At 38.0% G+C, this 19,975-nt stretch overlaps 1 protein-coding gene across 3 annotated transcripts in view; it reads right to left on the bottom strand.

Moving 5' to 3' along the window:
• The window catches only part of KDM3A (lysine demethylase 3A), a 49,967-nt gene that overhangs the window by 26,971 nt on the left and 3,021 nt on the right, over window positions 1-19,975 (bottom strand). For all 3 annotated transcript variants that reach the window (XM_037527776.2, XM_037527777.2, XM_037527778.2), the window contains exons 3-10: window positions 14,859-15,014; window positions 13,844-13,954; window positions 12,142-12,244; window positions 11,452-11,576; window positions 11,147-11,219; window positions 10,967-11,055; window positions 5,247-5,410; window positions 2,831-3,357 (exon numbers count right to left, since the gene is read on the bottom strand). In XM_037527776.2, the coding sequence (XP_037383673.1) occupies window positions 2,831-3,357; window positions 5,247-5,410; window positions 10,967-11,055; window positions 11,147-11,219; window positions 11,452-11,576; window positions 12,142-12,244; window positions 13,844-13,954; window positions 14,859-15,014 (1,348 nt within the window). The remainder of the gene's footprint in view (window positions 1-2,830; window positions 3,358-5,246; window positions 5,411-10,966; window positions 11,056-11,146; window positions 11,220-11,451; window positions 11,577-12,141; window positions 12,245-13,843; window positions 13,955-14,858; window positions 15,015-19,975) is intronic.

Below are 19,975 nucleotides of genomic sequence, written 5' to 3'. Positions count from 1 at the left end.
AAGAAATATAACAGGGGGTCTCCCTGGTGGTGCAAGGGGTTAAGCAATGCACTATGAAGCAATCCAGAGCCTCTGCCGCACGATTTCAATCTCCGGCCAGCCAGGGAGCAACCCACATGGCACAGCAGACCTCCCTGTCTTTGCCTGCTGCTCCCCTCAGTAGTATATTTCAGTCACTCTGCCTGTTCTGTTCCCCACTCTGTCTCTTGTGAATCCTCTCACCCTGCGCATCTCTGGCTTGTACCCCTTGTATGCATAAATGAATAAATCTTTAAAAAAAAAAAAAATGGTGTTCTTTGGGGTGTTTCACAACTCCAAATGAACAAGAGTAATTTTACGCAGTTAATTTTATACAAATTAACAGCTATATAGACTAAAGCCTTGACCCATGGTCAAATCTACCCATGTTGCTATCTAGTTTTGCAGGCCCGCAGTAAAAGAGATATAGCGTGGATAATTCACTTCTTACTTATCCAAAGAATATAATGTTTTTATTAAGTGTTTTTAAAATTATCAAGTTCCACACTAATTTTTCTTGTACAGCTGACAATTACCCAAAGTATTTTTTTTTTAAGATTTTATTTTTATTTATTTATATATACAAGCACTGAGTACAGTCAGAAGTCGGGAGGGTGAGAGAATTCACCAGAGCCAGAGCAGGGAACAGAGCAGGCAGACAGACGAAGTACACTGCTAAGGGGAGCAGCGGGTGGCAGGAGAGGTCTGTGCGCCATGTGGGACTGTCGCCCGGCAGCCGAGGATCAAACCGGCGCTGCAGAGGCTGCGGGCAGCTTCGCAACCCAGCGCTCAACTGCTGTGCCACCGGGGAGGTCCCCAAAGTATTTTTTTTTTTTAAGATTTATTTATTTATACATATAAGAGCTGGGGTACAGGCCAGAGATGCAGGGGTAGGGGTTGGTGAGAGGACTCACCAGAGACAGAGTGGGGAACAAATATGCAGACTGACTGAAATATACTGCTGAGGTGAGCAGAGGGCGAAGACAGGAGAGGTCTGTTGCGCCATGTGGGTTTCTCCTTGGCAGGCAGGGGATCGAACTTGTGCTGCAGATGCTGTGGATTGCTTCATAGTGCAGTGCTTAACCCCTTGCGCCACCAGGGAGGCCCTATCCAAAGTATTTTTTTTTTTTTTTTTTTAATAGAGGCATGTTTTATTTATTTATTTATTTGTTTGTTTGGTTTATACATGCACTGGGTACAGTCAGAAGCACGGGAGGGTGAGAGAATTCACCAGAGCCAAAGCAGGGAGCAGAGCAGGCAGAAGGACCGAAGTACACTGCTGAGGGGAGCAGCGGGCGGCAGGAGAGGTCTGCGCGCCATGTGGGACCCTCCTCCGGTGGCCGGGGAGCAGCCGGGGATCGAACTGGCGCTGCAGAGGCCGCGGGCAGCTTCGTAACCCAGCGCTCAACCGCTGCACCACCAGGGAAGCCCCTATCCAAAGTATTTTTAAATTGTAATTGCTCTGAACCTTTTGACATAATGAACCACCACTTCCACTGATTCTAAGTAAGAAAGTTTCTGATAACTACCATCACTGGAATGCATCCTCAAAGTTCCTATTAGTGGTATAAAACACAGCATACCATTTTCTCTGTAAGAACATTTCATCTTGAATTGTGGAGCAATAAAGAACCCCCTTAAGCAAAAGGGCTCTGCCCGGTGGGTCAGCCGTGTCGTTAAAATCTTTAAGGAAAAGTCCTTTCTAAAGGTACTGATGTAATCCTGTTTTGTTTTGAATTTCAGATGTGTGGGAACATAAAGTATCACCTCTTCTACTCCAACCTGGATGTCACAGAGAGATCAGTGATAGGCTGGAGATAAGAATCATCAGGGCCTCCCTGGTGGTGCAGGGGTAAAGTCTCAGGCTATCAAGCCAGCCACTTTGGCCTGAGGTCAAGTTCGAACCCCAGCCAGGGAGCTGACCCACGTGGCACGGCGGACCTCTCCTGTGTCGTCTGCTACTCCCCTAAGCAGTGTATTACAGTTCTGCTCCCCACTCTGTCTCTGATGAATCCTCTCACCCCCTGCACCTCTGGCCTACACCCCAGTTCTTGTATACATAAGTAAATAAAAATAAATTAAAAAAAAAAAAAAAGAGGGCCTCCCCGGTGGCGCAGCGGTTGAGCGCTGGGTTGCGAAGCTGCCCACAGTCTCTGCGGCGCCAGTTCGATCCCCGGCTGCTCCCCGGCCACCGGAGGAGGGTCCCACATGGCGCGCAGACCTCTCCTGCCGCCCGCTGCTCCCCTCAGCAGTGTCCTTCGGTCCTTCTGCCTGCTCTGCTCCCCGCTCTGGCCCTGGTGAATTCTCTCACCCTCCCGCGCTTCTGACTGTACCCAGTGCTTGTATAAATAAATAAAAAATAAATCTTTAAAAAAAAAAAAAAAGAATCGTCAGATTACGTTATAAATTTTTTGGCAAAAACATTTACATACAACCAAACCCTGGGAACCACCTAATTACCCACCTAACAGGAACCAGTGAAATCATATAGCAGATACATATAATGGAATCCTTGAAACCTTTAAAATGTTGATAGACACCTACACTAACTCACAAGGTAAAACTCATGGTATGAACTCATTTGTGTAACACAGTTATAACCTGTATTTCTATATATATGGAACCAGGTCCACCAAAATATTAACAGTAATAGTTTGAGATTTTGGGGTTTTATGTCTTTGAAACTTTTCTAATTATATGAACTTTTGGTATATTTTCATATTATACCGTTAAAAAGGAGATTTTGTATGTACCCTCACAACCCACCACTATCTCTTACCTCTAACCATTAACATTATGTTGATACACTCACCATTCTGAATTTTATTGTTGCTTCTTGTACAACAGCTTTCATTATCCACTTTCCCTGAAGATTCCTTTAAGTTCTGTGACTGGCAACCTAAAGCTGAAGATTCTACCTTTTTTTCCACACAACTGTTAGGGTTGTCATTACTGATTACTGCTTTCTCTTCTGGTTTATTTGAAAGGACATCTGAAGTGGAAGGTGCATGTTCTAGATGCTTCTGAAGTTCAGGAGTACTGGCAATTTCTAAATCTTTTGTAGATGACTTTGCAGGTAAGCACTCCAGAGGAAGTATACCTCCACCAGTTGATGGTTGAAGAACAGATTCTGATCTGTTTTCCTGATCAGTGTTTGCTTTCAGCTGGGAACAGGTACTTTTTGGTTCACTCAGTGTTTTCAAGTCTCCATTTCCAATCTGAGAGGACTTTGAAGAGAGCAATGCTACTTTGCAAGCAACATCTGCTTTTGTTCTTAGTGTTTCAGACTTTGTATTTAGACAGGAAGAAAGTTCTCCTGGTAAACTTTGTTTATGACATCTGAAACAAGAAAAATAGATCATTAGGATTTAGGCTTCTTTTCTCTCTCCCCAACCTTCCAAGTACAAGGTTTTACTTCCCTAAGGCAACCATGAGGGAAGAAAAAGAAAAACAACTTCCTTAGATTAGAGAATTTAGGACAGGTTTCTGAGAGCTGAAGTTAAAGACAACGGCTCTGCAAAAATATTAAATACTCAGAAAAATAGAACTCTGAATCCTATCTACTTTCTCATAGATCCCTAACTACATTAAATTCATTCTATTTCTTTCTTTTTTTTTTTTTTTTTTTTTTTGTGTGGGACCCTCACTGGTGGCTGCGGGTAGAACTGGCTCGGCAGAAGCTGCAGGCAGCCTCGCAACCCAGCGCTCAACTGCTGCGCCAGCAGGGGAGGCCCTCATTCTACTTCTTATAGCATAATGAACCACAGCTTTTCCTCAAATAGACTATATTGTATGAAAACAAAACCAACAGAAATACAAAATTCTGTCCTATGAATAGAAGTAACCAGCCTAAGGCTGGATAATTTCATTCTTATTTGGACAGTGATCAGGAGCCAAAGCAAATAAAGGCATCAATTGACTACTTGACTGTCCACAGAATGATCTGCTATTCTCCTCAGCCCCCATCTTAATCAGAATAGCCTTTAATTAATATTGTTTCTCTGAAATTCATCCTAAAGTTTTTTCCCTGTGAAACACAACTCTTCATTTCCCTTTAAATTTTTTCTTGCCTCTAACAAAGGATTTGATCCTTAAAAATTTCTCATTTGGGCCTCCCTGGTGGTGCAAGCAGCTGAGCGCCGCACTGTGGGGCTGTCCTCTGCCTTCACAGCAAGGGTTTGATCCCGGCCAGCTGGCCAGCGAGAATCCCACATGGTGTAATAGACCTCTCCTGTCTCGCTCGCTCCTCCCCTCAGCAGTGTATTTCGTCAGTCTACTTGTTCTGTTCCCCGCTCTGTCTCTGGTGAATCCACTCACCCTCCCGTGCATCTGGTTTATACCCTGGATCTTGCATAAATAAATAAATAAATCTTAAAAAAAAATTCTCATTTAAGCACTCAGATTAGAAAGTTTTGCTTGTATATGGTAGAACTGCTTACTCTTTCTGTTCTGAAGACTGACTGCTATGTGGCCTCCTCCAAGTTCTATCCCAGATGGTATTTTCTTTCAGTGAACCAACGTGCTCAACCTCTCCCACCTTTTTGGAGTGATGGTCTTTCGAACCTATTTTTCTATACCAGTCTCTCTGATCTATATCTTAAGTCATTATAATCTGCCCAGACTACCACCCCCACCCTCAAACAAGAAACTAAACCTCTTTAGTTACCCTTAGTTACTAAACTATAGTCACCTTAACTATACAGCTATAGTTCCCTCATTTCTATTACTCTTTTATCTTCCTTACTGCCACATTTCTCACCTACACTTAAGGTCCAGGCTGACTGTAACCATGTCTCCCCTCTTTTCCACAATCTCACTAACCTTAAAGTCTCCTATACATAACGAATCTGTTCCTTTTTCTTGAAAGCAGATGTCTATTCTACAACTGTATACAGTATTTCAGTTTTCCAATATCATTGTATCAAGTCAAAAAAACTGCTTTGTTCTCATGCCCCCTTCACTTCTATAACACCTTCTATGTTGTTTTGTATGCTTATTGTACTTCCACCTCTGAAGGCACTTGACAGATTTGGAGACTCTAAAGAAAAACTTCCCTGGAAAATCTGAGATACAATAAACAGCAGGCCAAATTTTAACCATTTTAATACTATCTGAAACATTGAATGTAGGTAAGTCTTGCCACCTGAGGAATGTAAGCTCTGACAAAAAGAACCATGATGAAAATTATTGTTATTATGACAAAACATTTTTAACAAGTAACAACTCACCCTTGAGGAGCTTTTGCTCCAAGGTTAGGAGGAGAGTTGGCAGCTTGAGGAGTACTCTGTTGTCTTGGGTCCTTACTAGGCGGAGTTGCTGCAGTACAACCCAAGAGTATCTCCTTAAAAACTGGCGTGGGAACGGACTGTACAGGACACACACTGGGAGAGGCCTAAAAAATACCAAACCAACAGATATTAAAAGGAAAGTACTTAGTTGGGGAACTATGCAGTGCCACCAAGATTCAAGTTTATTTGCTTGGTTTTAGTACTAAACAAGCACAATACCATTACCAAATAAAAAGGACAGTAGAATAAGTGACAAATTGCAAAATCAAGTACGCATCTGAAGGTTGTTTAGTAAATCACTCCAGCTTTTCACAAAACTTAAGTTTTCCTATAAAAGATCACAAGCTGATCTTTTACAGAACTCTGAATTATTATGGCAGGAAAAATGCAGCCATGTGGCAATTACTTTAATAATGCAATGCACAGAAATAAGCTTTAAACTGACAATCTTCAAATGGTGGAAGTTTCACACACATTCAGTTTAACATTATTGAGTGCCCACCACGCACTTACTGCGTAGACTGGCAGGAGACCAGACCACGTAGGACTCTTATAGGCAGTAGTGCCTACTGGGTACCAAGATAAGCCTTTATAATGTAATAAAGGTTGAGGACAGGTTCTTGCTCTTCTGTGGCTCATAGAGTCACAAAGGTCATCTCAAGCTGCAAAAAATATCAAGTCATGACAGGCCTGTGGGTCAAAGTTAAGACACCTGTCCCCTTCCCTTTCATGTACTTTTATATTTACAAAAATACAAATAATAGACCTACTCTTCCTAGTTAATTCTAACCAGAAATAAAAACTTCCCACAACAGAAAAAGAGATTAAACTCATCTCTAGACAACTAGTCTGGCTAAACAAGTGAAATCCATTCAACATCTTGACAAATGCCTTCTTCACATGTGCTTACACCTTATCCTACGCCTTTCTCATCATATTCCTTTCACACCACGATGCTGATTACATTCATCTGACCACAGATTCCAAATCTAAACTGGAAGAATCTTCAGTGCCTTCATCTTCTAGTTATTAACTTCTAAAATATTTTGTACAACTTTAGTTTTTTAAACCTCACAATTGTGCATATATCTGTACGTAATCTACTCATCAATCTTTTCCTTGGACATTTATTCTGGCAGCCCTGAAAATAATGTTTTTCATATACTAAGTAGAAAACATCAAACTATTCTTAATACTAAGTTATTTGATCCTATATACTATATTTGGTTAAACATTAGGTTAGTGTTCCCCAGGTGAATTTCTGGAGGGAAATTTTGGCTGTTCTAAGAATATCCTTAGGATAATCAACTTCACATCCCCAGGCCTCAGTTTCCCAATCCTTAAAATGAGGAAGTTAAATACATTTATTCCTAACGTCTTTTCTGACTCTAATGTACAATTCTCTTGTAATCAACTATTAGAAGATTAGCCTCCCAAAATACTAATGCCATGTCATTTCAAAAATTCAAGGCTCACTTTTACCTAGCATGTTTCCTTGCTTATCACTTTCCTTATTCTAAAAATATTTAGAGTTCATACACTAATACAGTACCTTTTCTTAAATTATTCTCTTAAGAGTGATGTACTTAAGAATTTAAATTGCAAATCTAAGCATAAATTTTTATTATGTAGAATATCCACTGAACTGCTCAAGCCAAATATTCCTCCACCTTATTTTCCATATTCAAATAGTGAATCAGTTCATCCTGCCTCTACTGCCAAAATATTTACAGCAGCTATCCATTTCTTTCCATACCATCACTACCACCATCTTCCCCCTGAACCCATGTCTTCTAATTGGACTGACTCCCTTTCATTATCGTCTGAACCCGTCTCCTGCCGACAGAACATTCTTTTCAAAATATAAATCAACCAGATCTTAACATTTCACCATCTACAGGGATCCTGTGGTCTGGTCTCCACCAACCCTGTCCACTTATATTATTCCTGTTGTTCACAACACACTATTTTGGCTTCCTTTCTGGTCTTCAAATGTTCTGCGTTTTTTCTTGCCTTTGTACATGCTAGTCCTGTCTGGAGTTTTCACATGACTGACTGGTTTGATCCTTCATCTTCAAATCTGTTCAACTGTCACATCCTCAGACACTCTGATCACTTTCCAAAGCAGTGCCCCAGAAGCCTCCTACTCATTCTTTATCATAATGCTATATTTGTGTCTTTCACTGCACTAATACACTATGATAGCACCTAATAAATTACTTATTGTCAACTGCCTCACAATAAAATGTGGACTGCTTATGGGCAGAGACCTGGCTCTTGTGGGCATTGTTATACCTTATAAAAAGCGACACAGCTGATACTGAATAAGACTGATAAGAGTACATGACTAAATGAATGCTGTTAGCATTTAATATTTCAAAATAGCTATAAATAAGTGGTGAGTTACAAGAGCCATGCAGTGATGTTCACCAATGTGAACACTGGTATTAAGTATTCAATAAATATTTGATAGAGTGATGGAGAGATAGAGGGATAAAGGAATCTTTGATTTTCATAATGGTGGCCCACCATAGCAACGAAAAGATATGGAGAAGAGTGGCGACAACAGCACAGTGGTTAAGTGACTGGGTTTTGGTGTTAGACTTGGTTTAAATCCCATCTCAGCTACTTCCTACTCTGTCAGCTAACCAATCTAAGCTGCAGTTTCCTCATCTGTAATCTGAGAGCAATGAAATATACCTTACTGGGCTGTGCTTTACCACATCTGACACATTAGCTGTCTCAAAGCAAAACAAACGAAAATTTTCCCAATTCTGTCACCATGTGTTAGAATTAGTATAACTCAGGATATGCTTTTCCTTTAGAAACTGCAGTATATCACTCTACAACTTTCCTAAAGGTTAGCTCATCAGGGATAGGGCTCCAATTCCAAACCCCATCGTCGTGTGCACACCGCTGCACTGGTCTCTGACTTGACAAAGGTCAAAGTTTCTTCTTACCTGAAGAGTTTTCCCTGAAGGTCTTCTATACCAGTCATGGCAATAGTTCCTCCCTGCCAGCAGACGGAGATAATATAATTGAGTGTACGATTGTATTCTAAAAAGGACACTGCTGGCTCACATACCTCAAGAGACTCTTTTAGTTAACCAAGCAATGTCCTAACTCTGAGGAATAATAGTCGCCTAGGCAGAGAAGACCTTCAAGAAGCCATATGTTAATGGCAAACAGGTTTATCTTGTCCAAAAGTATGTATCAAGACAATCAAAAGTCTCACCTAATCCCAAACTCCTGTCATCCAAAGACCACCCTAAAAGTAAACTCTGACATTCTGACACATCTGGGATGCGTAGACACAGGTATGTAAATGCCAAGTGTGTTTCTGCTGTACTCACCTTTCACTCAAGACATTTAAATCAACAGTTTCCCTCACTCTTCCTTTATCTCTCTAGCTATCTTGAAGTCTAGGCCAGCCCAGTAGACCAAAACTTTCCTGATTACAAAAATTACCTGGGATAAAAAATACCTATTTATTGATATGAAAAAACATTCACAATATACTGTAAAAGAATCAGAGGGAGCTACAAAAGAATATAGTTTTTAGTTTTTTATTTTAAAAAAAAGAACTCCATAAATACTCTGGGGGAATAAAAAGGCAGGAGGAGGACAATTACAAGTGCTGCATCTTTCCTTCAGTTAATCAACAATTTTAAAATGGGAATAACTTTTGTTTTAACATGAGAATCTTTATTTTAACAAATATAGTATAAAATAGAACAGTCTTTGATATTTTCTAAAAATGTCAATTCACAGGTAAAAACCTACCATCTTCAACTTCCTTTAGAATGAGATGACTAAGAGCTGAAAAAGCCATTTTTAAAATATCAAATTTAGATTCTCATTTCAGATGCAGAAGTTAAGGTTCCCAAAGATTAAGGGACTGATCTCCAGTCAAAGTCAGACTTTTTTTAAAAAACAGCTTCCACTGTGCCCAACAATCAATCATAACCTACTAAACTGGACAAACTGGACACTATGCCAGAAGAGATCATACAGACATCCTCCCTGCCCTTCAACTGTATGTCATGCAAAAAGGATCACTTACAGGTGTACACAGTGGCACATTTACAAGCACCTCTTTAAGAGTTACATGCTCAATAACCAGTCCCATCACTGAAAAACCTGGTATTTGAAAGAACTGGTACTTTCTCCCTCAGGAAGTCCTCACTGGCCCCACTCCTGCCTGTTTGCCAGGTTGATTCCATAAGGATGCCATTTCCCCTCTCACAGTATCATGAGATTCTCCTTTTCATCACATCATTTACACTGATGCATTCTCCATGACAAGCAACATCCAATCAACTTCTCCAAAATAGCATTTGCTACCTTTACCCAAGATCACTGACAATTTATGCAATGCCAAAACGCAGCATGTTATTATCCACCTCATTTCCCTCTCAGCTTCCAAGTAATACAGTGGATTACTTGACAATATCTTATCCTCTGTGAACTTAACTCTAAAGTACAATGATCATTTGCCTGATGTTTCAATCCTACTACATTACCTTCCCTGTGTAAACTTTAAGGTACAAATGAAAGGAATAATAATTTCCCTAATTACCTCTTTGTACTTTCTTGAAACTACCTGAAGTAAGGTCTACACACTTGGAAGGGAAGACAGAGGTATTAGGTATCCTGGTTTACAAAGTTTATGGTCAAGTGTCAAAACTCCTGTTGCCTGTACCTAGACCTGTACCTAGGAAAACCAATAATCCTTGCTGCACAGTACTTGCTTGGTTCTAGTTGATGTCATAGTCCAGTCTGCTCTGATCAAGAATGCTAAATTTACTAAAATTTAGTAAATTTAGTCCATTCCCATTTCTCTGTCTTGCATGCCCAGACAAAAGTTCCCTCTAAAATGCTGCCAACAATTTTAATAACTTGGTCAATTTTGAAATTCTAAACTCTAGCCTGGAGCAGAATACCATTAAAGGTGTTTTTAATAACTGACACAGAAAACTGTCCATGTAACACATATGCATTTGGATTCCTAATTTTAATTTGTAAAAAAATTATTTGTACTCTGCTAGGTCTTAAGGATTCAACTCATCTAAAAGAGAAACAACCTTAAATTTCTTGTTTGAAATCCTACTTCATAATAGAATTAAATCCATTATTTGAATGCACAGTGGCATCCACAGAAGCCTTAACTTTTTTCTGTAGAAATTAGTAGCAAACCAACCACTTTTTAAAAACTAGCATATTTGTTTACTCAATTATAAATGACCAATCAAATCTCTCAAATAGTGGGGAGGTGGGAGTCCTATTTCAACAAGTCTACTCACAATTACAAGGTTTCTCTCTTTTGTCTCATGCCAACCATTCTCATTTGATACACACCTTACTTCCCTTCAGAAACACCTGCATCTGGTGAAAGTGTCAAATCTACTGAGAATTTTCAGCAAACATCAAAAAACAAAACATTTTTTAACACACACACACACAAAAAAAAGTGAACCAGAAACTTATATTATCTCCATCTGCTTGAGTGTCGAAATTATGGCCAAGATCTGGAACTAGCAAAAAAAAGCAGACAAGACAACACAGAAGAGCAGAGAAGACAGCTTTGTAACCACTAAACAAAATGGCCATGCACTGTTAAGAAAAACTTTACGTAAGTGACAAAAATAAATCAAGGTTACCTCAGAGCAAGATTTTGCTTGTTTGGAAACCTGGCTTCCATTATTCTCCGAAGACTTGCGTTTTACAGCTCCAATTCTTGTAGAATTACCTAAAATATTTAAAAATAGGTAAGATGGCTTCCCTGTTTCTCTTAACATGAGAAAGAGGAATGACGAAGATTTTACTCAAAGATATCTTACCACATGTCACAAAGTTATCATGTACAACTTCGACATGAATCAGTGATGGATCAACAATTTTCAGTGCTGGAATCTTAAAAATAAATGAGAGAAAGTCTGAAAAATGCTCAGGAACATGCCATAAATTAGTTCTATTAATAGAATAAAAGAAGCTGCTTGCAAAGAGCTTTGAAAAAAATTGTATTTTTTTCTCTTCTACTATCTTAATATAAAATAATGGTGTTTCACTTCTGTAAGGTACCATAACTCCTTTTTACAAATATCTTCCCCTGTCAATTTGTATTACATACAATTATCATCTTTACCTCTTCACAGTTGACTTGAAGAGTTTTTGATGCTGGATTGCCATTTACAATGGTTGCAGAAAACCACTGAGTAGATGGGTCCAAGCTGTAAATTTTCACTTCTGAACCAACTAAGTTTTTGTCACCTTTAAAAAAAAATAAATCCTTAGAGCAATTTGCATTGTATGTTCCAACATTATCATCACCCAAGATAATCTTTTCCTTAGTCTTTTAAAAATGTATTAGGTAAGAGTAAACACTGAAGATACTACCATAAATACAAACAAAGCTAAGAGGAACTGTAAACTCTTCATTTTCCTACTGATTTTTCGTAGAGTAGCAATACATTTTTTCTAACATTTGTATCAGATCAACTACTATCAGGTAATTCATTGAGACCTAATTCAATGTCTGCAGTTTTAGAGGATCCAAATTCAGAAGCCCCAATTGAAACAACACTTATGATTGTGATAATGACAAAGAAACTCCAGAACAGTAAATGGCAGATGAGGATTACCAAATTAATGTTTCATCAATTTTATAAAAACTGAGATTCCAAACATATCAAATTCCATGTCAAAATAGAGCTGACTTTTTTTAGTCAACTACTTTTACAGTTTTCACATAAAACTGTGAAGGACTAAAGCACAGTTTCTTATAACCTAATCACTGGTCAGCTAACGAATTAACAGCAACAGATAATACACATACCTTGTAAAAGATGACTTTCATCCAAATGTTTCACAATCAAAGCTTGAAATTCTTTACTGACATTCTGGTTATCCATAAGAGAGATTCGAAGATTATTTACATCCTGAAAAATGCAAGATTGTTACATTTTAAGGTAAAAGTAAGAAAAGTTGTTTAAATTCCAGTGGATATTTCAGTCAGCTCAATCAGGGGTTTAGCAGTGTCAAACAACCATTTGATGACACCAAACCATTGCAATTCCAATGAATTAGGTCAAATAGTAGGTACACCCTTCAGATGTTCACAGATATAAGGCAGACTGAAGTCACCACCCTAAGCTAAGAAGAATATGACAAGTAAGAAGAGTGGCACAAGCATATAAACTTAATATGACACAGCTTTGGCTATGGGAAATATAATAAGCAAACAAATTACATGGTCAACAATATCAAAAGCACTTTATCCCAAAACACTAGAGATTAGGGAAATCACGGGTCCAAATCTAAAGGGCAGAAAGCAAGCAGAAACACACTGATCCAGTGTCAATTCATGAAATTACTGTATTTAACAAATTATTTCACACTAGTTTACCTAACCTAACTAGAATTCCAAATTCATTCTTCTTTACAAATGGTAGGGAAGAGGGAGGGGTAACAAAAGTCTTCACCAAGCCAGTTTTGAAATACTCAATAATGTGTTTCTTTTGAAAGACACATTCTTTAGTACATACTGCTCGGGATTAACCTCAAACTCATCAACAACAGCACTTTTAACTCATGGCTAAACTAAACTTATCTAACACTTGTATTTTTCTCCATAAGAGACCTAAATGGGGCCTCCCCGGTGGCGCAGCAGTTGAGCGCGGGGTTGCGAAGCTGCCCGCGGCCTCTGCGGTGCCGGTTCGATCCCCAGCTGCTCCCCGGCTACCGGAGGAGGGTCCCACATGGCGCGCAGACCTCTCCTGCCGCCCGCTGCTCCCCTTAGCAGTGTACTTCGTTCCTTCTGCCTGCTCTGCTCCCCGCTCTGGCTCTGGTGAATTCTCTCACCCTCCCGCACTTCTGACTGTACCCAGTGCATGTATAAACAAAAAAACAAAAAACGAACAAAACAAAATAAATAAAAAAACATGCCTCTATTAAAAAAAAAAAAAAAGAGAGACCTAAATGCATGGCCTTTTTGCATTTAGGAATACCAGACAGCACTTCAGTAGTACTCCTGGGGGCCACTTGAAACAGTGAAATCACCAACAAAGCACATAAAAATTCATTATCTTTGACAACGATATTTGTTAACAATATGAGGTAAAACAAGAAGTCAGAGTCAATTTATTGGACCTCAACTAGGAACATGAGTCAGACAATTAAAAATTTTCACCCTTCTGGTGTGTCTGCAAATGACCATGAAAGCACAAAGTGCTCTGGGAATACAAATATATTTAATAAATTGGTGAATTCACATAGAATCCATGAATAATGAAAACTGACAAATTATTTTTGTTATCACTTAGGTTGTTTCCATACACACCCACCCTCAACTATAGAATCTTTGTCCTTCCAACTCCAAATGAACAGTGCCAACCCAGTGGCTAACACTGATTGAGGAATGACATCTAATAACTAACTGCTAAAGTAATTAATCTGAAATACAGCATTTAACATTTTCAGTTCTCATGTTACAGGACTTTGAATTTCTATTTTTAGGGTTTACTAATCATTTGTTTTACCTGTATAGGCTTCAAAAGGTCTTTAGAAAGAAATATTCTTTGCTGATCTCCTAGAAAGCGAATAGAAGTTATGGATCCCAAACCAGCTTTGTCCAACAGAGATTTATACATCTAAAACAAAACAAAAGAAAATGTTTCAGCATCAAAAATTCTGTCAAGTACTAGAAAGTGAATGGAATAAGAAAACTGGTTTTCAGATCTAGATGCTGACTTCGAGTTAACCATTTTCAATCTCAATTTTCTCATTTTTATGAAGTCTCATAAATGAAACCCCCATAAATGCTATCAGCATAATTCTGAAAAATGGGGACTAGCAATTTTGCACACACTTAGGAAGAAAAAAGCTACTACGTTTTTATTTATTGAAAATATCTCTATTAAACAACTACTTATGCAACCACAACAAAAATCACACAACTTTTATCCAAAATCAATCATTTAAACCAGATATACATTGAAGAGCCATTAACATATAGGTCTGGAGCCACAAATGCATAGCTTTCCCAAAACTTATACAGAGAATTGTGTGTATGTTCATTTATCTTAGAAAAAAGGGTTGTGTTTTTAGCAAATTCTTAATTGCCAGGGGAAGAAATACAAAGAACAAAATAAATTTTAACCAAAACTTTACATCACTCAAAAACCTCCAGCAGCTCTTCTCAACCATAGGCAGAATCTTACCTTTACTAGCACAGCATTCATGCCCTTCACTGTCTGCTTAACTTTTCAATCACACACCCACCCTTTCCAACTATCTAAATCTAGCCCTTCTCCTTTAAACTCCAGCTCACATCTCATAAAGCATGAACTGTCCCCTTTGGACCTAGTAATCACTATTCTCCTCTAACTACACTGGCCTTACCATGTGGAGATGGCACAATCCTATACTGACTGCTACTATTTTTAGAGCCAAAGAATATTATGAGCCTGAAAAACCTTAGAGATAAGAGATCAACACTGGAAACCCTGATGGCCAGGGAACAGCTATTATTCAAAAAGTTCAGGTTTTACTCACTATTGCAGGCCACTGAGCAGTTCGTTCAGAAATTTCAGGAGACTTTCGTTCAGCTAAAACCAAGTTATGCTCTACTAAAAAAGCTCTCCTTAGATGGCTGTAGACTTCTATCCATCTTCTTTTCCTCCAAGACTCCCCATCAAATTCCACACACACCTAGACAAACAATTGAAAAAGAGCAAATTCAATTAACAAAAATATACATGACTAATGTCCAAATTGAAAAATATCCTCATTATTCTACTTCACTGTGTTATTTAACATGCTGTCCCCTCTCACACCTTTTCTTCACAGTCCAAAATAAACTAAGCAGACAAGAATCAGGCTTTGGTTCCCCAACCACTTTCAGAAGTCAAGGGCTTAGAGTGCAAGTCTCTGCCCCTAAAGTAACCTCTGGAAAGTCCAGAAAGCAAAGAACCCCCAGGCAGAAGGCTTTTACATATGCTAATTCGAACAGCAGCGTTTCTGAGAATCAAAGATAAAAACCTGAAACCCCAAAGAAGTTATCCCAAGGCATTATAATTCTATGTTGACATTGTCTATGGGATTAAGACAAACTGCCCCTCCTCCCACAATTACTTTTTAATTCCTCAGGTATCAGTGGGATTTAGCCCAAGGTCCAATAGCTGGCATCTCAATATCCCTTTCAGATGATTGAACTGGGAAATTTACTTCAGTTTGGAGTCAAAGATTACTTGGCTAAATGTAGAAAAAAGTAATTGATAAATTACCCTCAAGTTTTCTGGAATGACCTCTAGATTTATCTATCAAAGTTAAACTAGCTCTGAAATACCATTTTCCAAATAAAGTTTTCTGCTTCTCACAAAGAATCTTTAAGCATACAATTAAAAACTCTTATAATTTGTATAAATATTTTAAGACACAAAAAAAGAATTCAGTCCAAAAGTGGGTCTTTGACAGTGACCTAGATGGAGGAATCAGAAACAAAACTTTAAAGGTCACATCGGTGTACTAAAAAAACACCCTAGCTTCCTTAACCCAGTAATGAACATGTTTTCCATTAATTTTAAATTAAATTTTTTTTAATTTTAAATGATGTATAATAGAACTCCCTCAATGTTCAGTGCAAAAATCACTACTTTTATTTGATTTAAAATACTTTCTCTTAATAAAGAGGTCTCTAATTTTTGGGTTCAAAGAATTAGTAAATCTATCATACTATTCATAATTTCATACACTGTCAGATCTCCCTTTTCAATCTTTAACTTAAAAAAGTTCAACTTTCATTCATCCATCAAAATCCAACTCAAAATTCCTTTCCTCAAAGAAGCCTTCCCTTCTCCAAAGAGTCCCTCTCTCCCAAGAGTGTGTGCTCCCTGGAGAATTTTCCTCAAAGGCCTTTAAAACTTCTCCTTCCTAGCACTTATCCACATTTTGAATTATTTATTTGTGGTTAACTGACTGACATAAGTTGTAATAGGTCAAGACTCTCCTTTTACTTACCATTATATTTCACTGATATTCAATTCCTGGCCATTACTCAATTAATGGGTAAATTTCTGAATTGGGCTCTTACCTTCTGTTTCTCTCATCCATTTAGAGACACAGGAAGTTCCCAACTGATGTATCACTGGCCCCAATCCCAAACCTTCTCCAGTTTTATAGCTATAGATTAACTTTAAGAATAAATGAAATTTAAGACACACCTTACCCTTTCCCTCCAACAACAAAACATGCATCCCTAAATTCCTAAGTAACTTCCCTTAAGAAGTTACTATCTTGTTATGACAGGCTTTTAACCTTGCAGTTATTACAGAATAAATGCAAATATGTGAACACCTACTATGTAACTCCTGGGTTCCACATACTCTCTCTCCTCAGTTCTATTATTCTATAATAGTCTTTTCATAGAGCTTTTCAGAAAGCCCATCTTCCTTTCTGTTTCCCAAGCCACAGAATTCTGGTCCTGGTATCTCCCCTAAATCAGCTAGTTTTTCTGCTGCACATCACCTCAAGGACATAACCAACCTTGCTTTGAATGATGGAGTTGTCCAGTCAATCTGGTCTAAGAGGAATGAGTAAGCATATGAAACTTATATCAGAATCAAAGAGATCTTAGCTTGAATGCCAGATGGTGACACTAAAATCATTTTACATGCAGAAAATAAAAGCCAAAAGGATTCTCAAAAAAGCAAAATAAGGGCCTCCCCTGGTGGCCCAGCAGTTGAGCGCTGGGTTGCGAAGCTGCCCGCAGCCTCTGCAGTGCCGGTTCGATCCCCAGCCACCGGCGAGGGTCCCACATGGCGCGCTGCTCCCCTCAGCAGTGTACTTCCTCAGTCTGCCAGTTTTGCTCCCCGCTCTGCCTCTGGTGAATTCTCTCACCCTCCCGTGCTTCTGACTGTACCCATTGCTTGTATAAATAAATAAATAAATCTTTAAAAAATAATAAAAAACAAAATAAAATGAAGTCAGTTAACCTGCACCCAACATTAAGAATCCTTGCTTATATGTAAGCTGCTTGAATCTAGTTTTGCTAGCTTCAAAAGGTAACTACTAAAAACCACCCCTCACTGACTTCCACAGTAATTCAAATCTTAATTTATAAGGGCTATCACTTCTTAAAAGCGGGAGAGAGAAAAGCTTTAGTATAATTATCCAATATCTATTCAGCAGAAAAAGGTAAAGTATTAAAACCTGAAGTGATTCCCCAAAACATAATCCATATCACAATTCTTTTACCACAATCTATGTAAAGCTATGATTAACAATCAACCAAAATTTAGACAAGTTCCCTCCTTAAACCCCAGTTTCTCAGTGATTTTGAAAATAAAGTTTAATTACTTAAAAATTAGTTTATGGCTTTGGAGTATAGCAATGGTCAAATATGCACATTAACTCTGATTTTAAAAAAAGATGGCTTTTTAAAAAAATATAATGGAACTAACAAGTTTTAAGTTTTCTTCAATATTCTTTCAGAAGTTACCTGTCAGAGCTACATATCTGACATTGACGCTTGAGGTTTGAGGTACTAAATATAAGGACATTCCTTCCTCACCGTCCCCCAATAAGTAAGAATTCAAATTAAGGGCAAACTAAACTGACTTGATTAAGCAAGCTGACTGATGTGACTAGTTCCAATTCCATATTGTGTTGTTCTCCCCCCACCCCATTATTTTTTTGGTCCATAAGAAAGGTATTAATGTGCTCTCCAAATGCCAAGTAAAAAAAATCTATTAATGATTCATTACCTAGTATTTTTAAATTTGCTATTCTTTTAATAGGGCATTTTATAAATATGTACCTTATGGGCCTCCCTGGTGGCCTAGGGGTTAAGTTTCAGCACTATCACCAATATGGCCTGAATTGGATCCCCAGCCAGGGCGCTAACCCACATATGGCACAGCACACTTCCCTGTCTTGCCCATTGCTCCCTTTAGCAGTGTATTTCAGTAAATCCACCTTTTCTGTTCCCCACTCTATCTCTGGTAAACCCTCCCCTGGCCCCACCTACACTCCAGTTCTTCTATACATAGAAAAAAGGAAAAATTTTTCTTGATTTAAAAAAAAAAAAAAAAAAAAGTACCTTATTAGAAATCAGATATTTTGACCTGGTGTTGGATAGCTCAAATTTATTTACTTCAAGCTTGTTTTTCCAAAATGGAAATCACTTTTTTATATGAACTAATCCAATCAAACTATATGAACTATGTGAGCTAATCTGATCCAAGCTAATCTCAAATCTTCCTGCTCTTAATATATACTAATCTCACCTGAGTATTGATTATGAAAACTGTATGGCCAAGTAAAATGTTTCCAAGTTTAAAAGGCAGTGAATGGCATGATCTTGGGTCAAGCAGTATTTAATGACATTATCTACCTAAAGCCAGCACTATGATGCAAAATATCCCTCATTTCATTATTCAACACATTAAGAAATTAATCTATTATGCTTTTACTTAGGTCTTCTTACACAAAGTACTTGCCAAAAATCTCAGAGTCCAGTATTCAATTATAAGGAGTAAACAGTTTTTATTACCGTCCTAGGAACTTATTTTATATGGTTTGACTGGCAAGTGTATGTAAGGATGAAAGGCTAGGCATTGGTCAAGGTACCAATTGCCAAAAAGGGCTTTACTAGCAACAAATGGTACATAAAGATGGCAAGCACTCATTGCTCAAATCACTATTTCCAAGACTAAGAAGAGGCAAAAAAGTCAAGGAGTAAGTTAATTCCTAGGAAATGAAACCCTAGATGGCCAAGTGGGGAAGGAGGGTATTCTCAGCATGTATAATAAACAAAGCCAATTAGTAAGAAAATTGCCTCACAAGTTAAGAGTAAGATAAAAACAAGGTTAAAGAGACCCTTATAGCCACAACTGTGGTTAGATGTGTTGTTAGTCCATATAAACAGAATACCATTGCTTCATCAGATTATTTCTAAACTGATTTTCCAGGTAGAGATAATAATCTTAGGGTTGTTTTTCATTTGTTCATTCAAATATTTTAACAAACACTTTATGCCAAGCAGTACATAGGTGATAGGGCTATAAAGGCTAACAAAATTAAGTGTGCTACGTTACCTGAATATTAAAGCTTAGTGCTTACTAAGACACTGGAGAGCAATCTGGGCAAGTAAACTTCTTTAGGCCTCAATTTCTGACACTGAAAAAAGGGGTTTACACCATCTAGGGTATTTGTGAGGATTAAATAAATTATTTGCCACATAATAAGTATTTAAATGTTATTATGACTTCACTCTTCTTTGTAATTAACTACTAGACATAGTGTATCTCAATAAGTCACTTTGTCACAGTCTCTAATTGAAACAAAGTTAACAAGCTCTGGCCTACTTAATACTATCCCTACTGAAGACACAAATCAAGTCTAGTCAGACTTGTTCTTCTAATACTGAAACAGCTGTATACTACCTGCATTTTATTCATTCATATTAATCTCAACACCCAGTCACAAACTCCCCTCCCAAAGCTGAACATTTCTAAGTCCAGGTGTAAGCATGGTCTTGAGCTCCTGCCTACATTTCACCAAGAACAATTTGGTCTAGAGTTTTAAAACTAAATTTTTTTTTTTGCTTATACAAAATGCCTCTAAATTAAAACCAATTACTTCATGTGCTACTTAACTGAAAGAATGTAGTG

Source organism: Talpa occidentalis, unplaced genomic scaffold (assembly GCF_014898055.3).
Source record: "Talpa occidentalis isolate TD23 unplaced genomic scaffold, MPIMG_talOcc4v2.1 talOcc4.5, whole genome shotgun sequence".
Taxonomy (NCBI): domain Eukaryota; kingdom Metazoa; phylum Chordata; class Mammalia; order Eulipotyphla; family Talpidae; genus Talpa; species Talpa occidentalis.
Note: the sequence above shows the minus strand (reverse complement) of the source record. Positions and strands in the feature narration are given on the sequence as shown.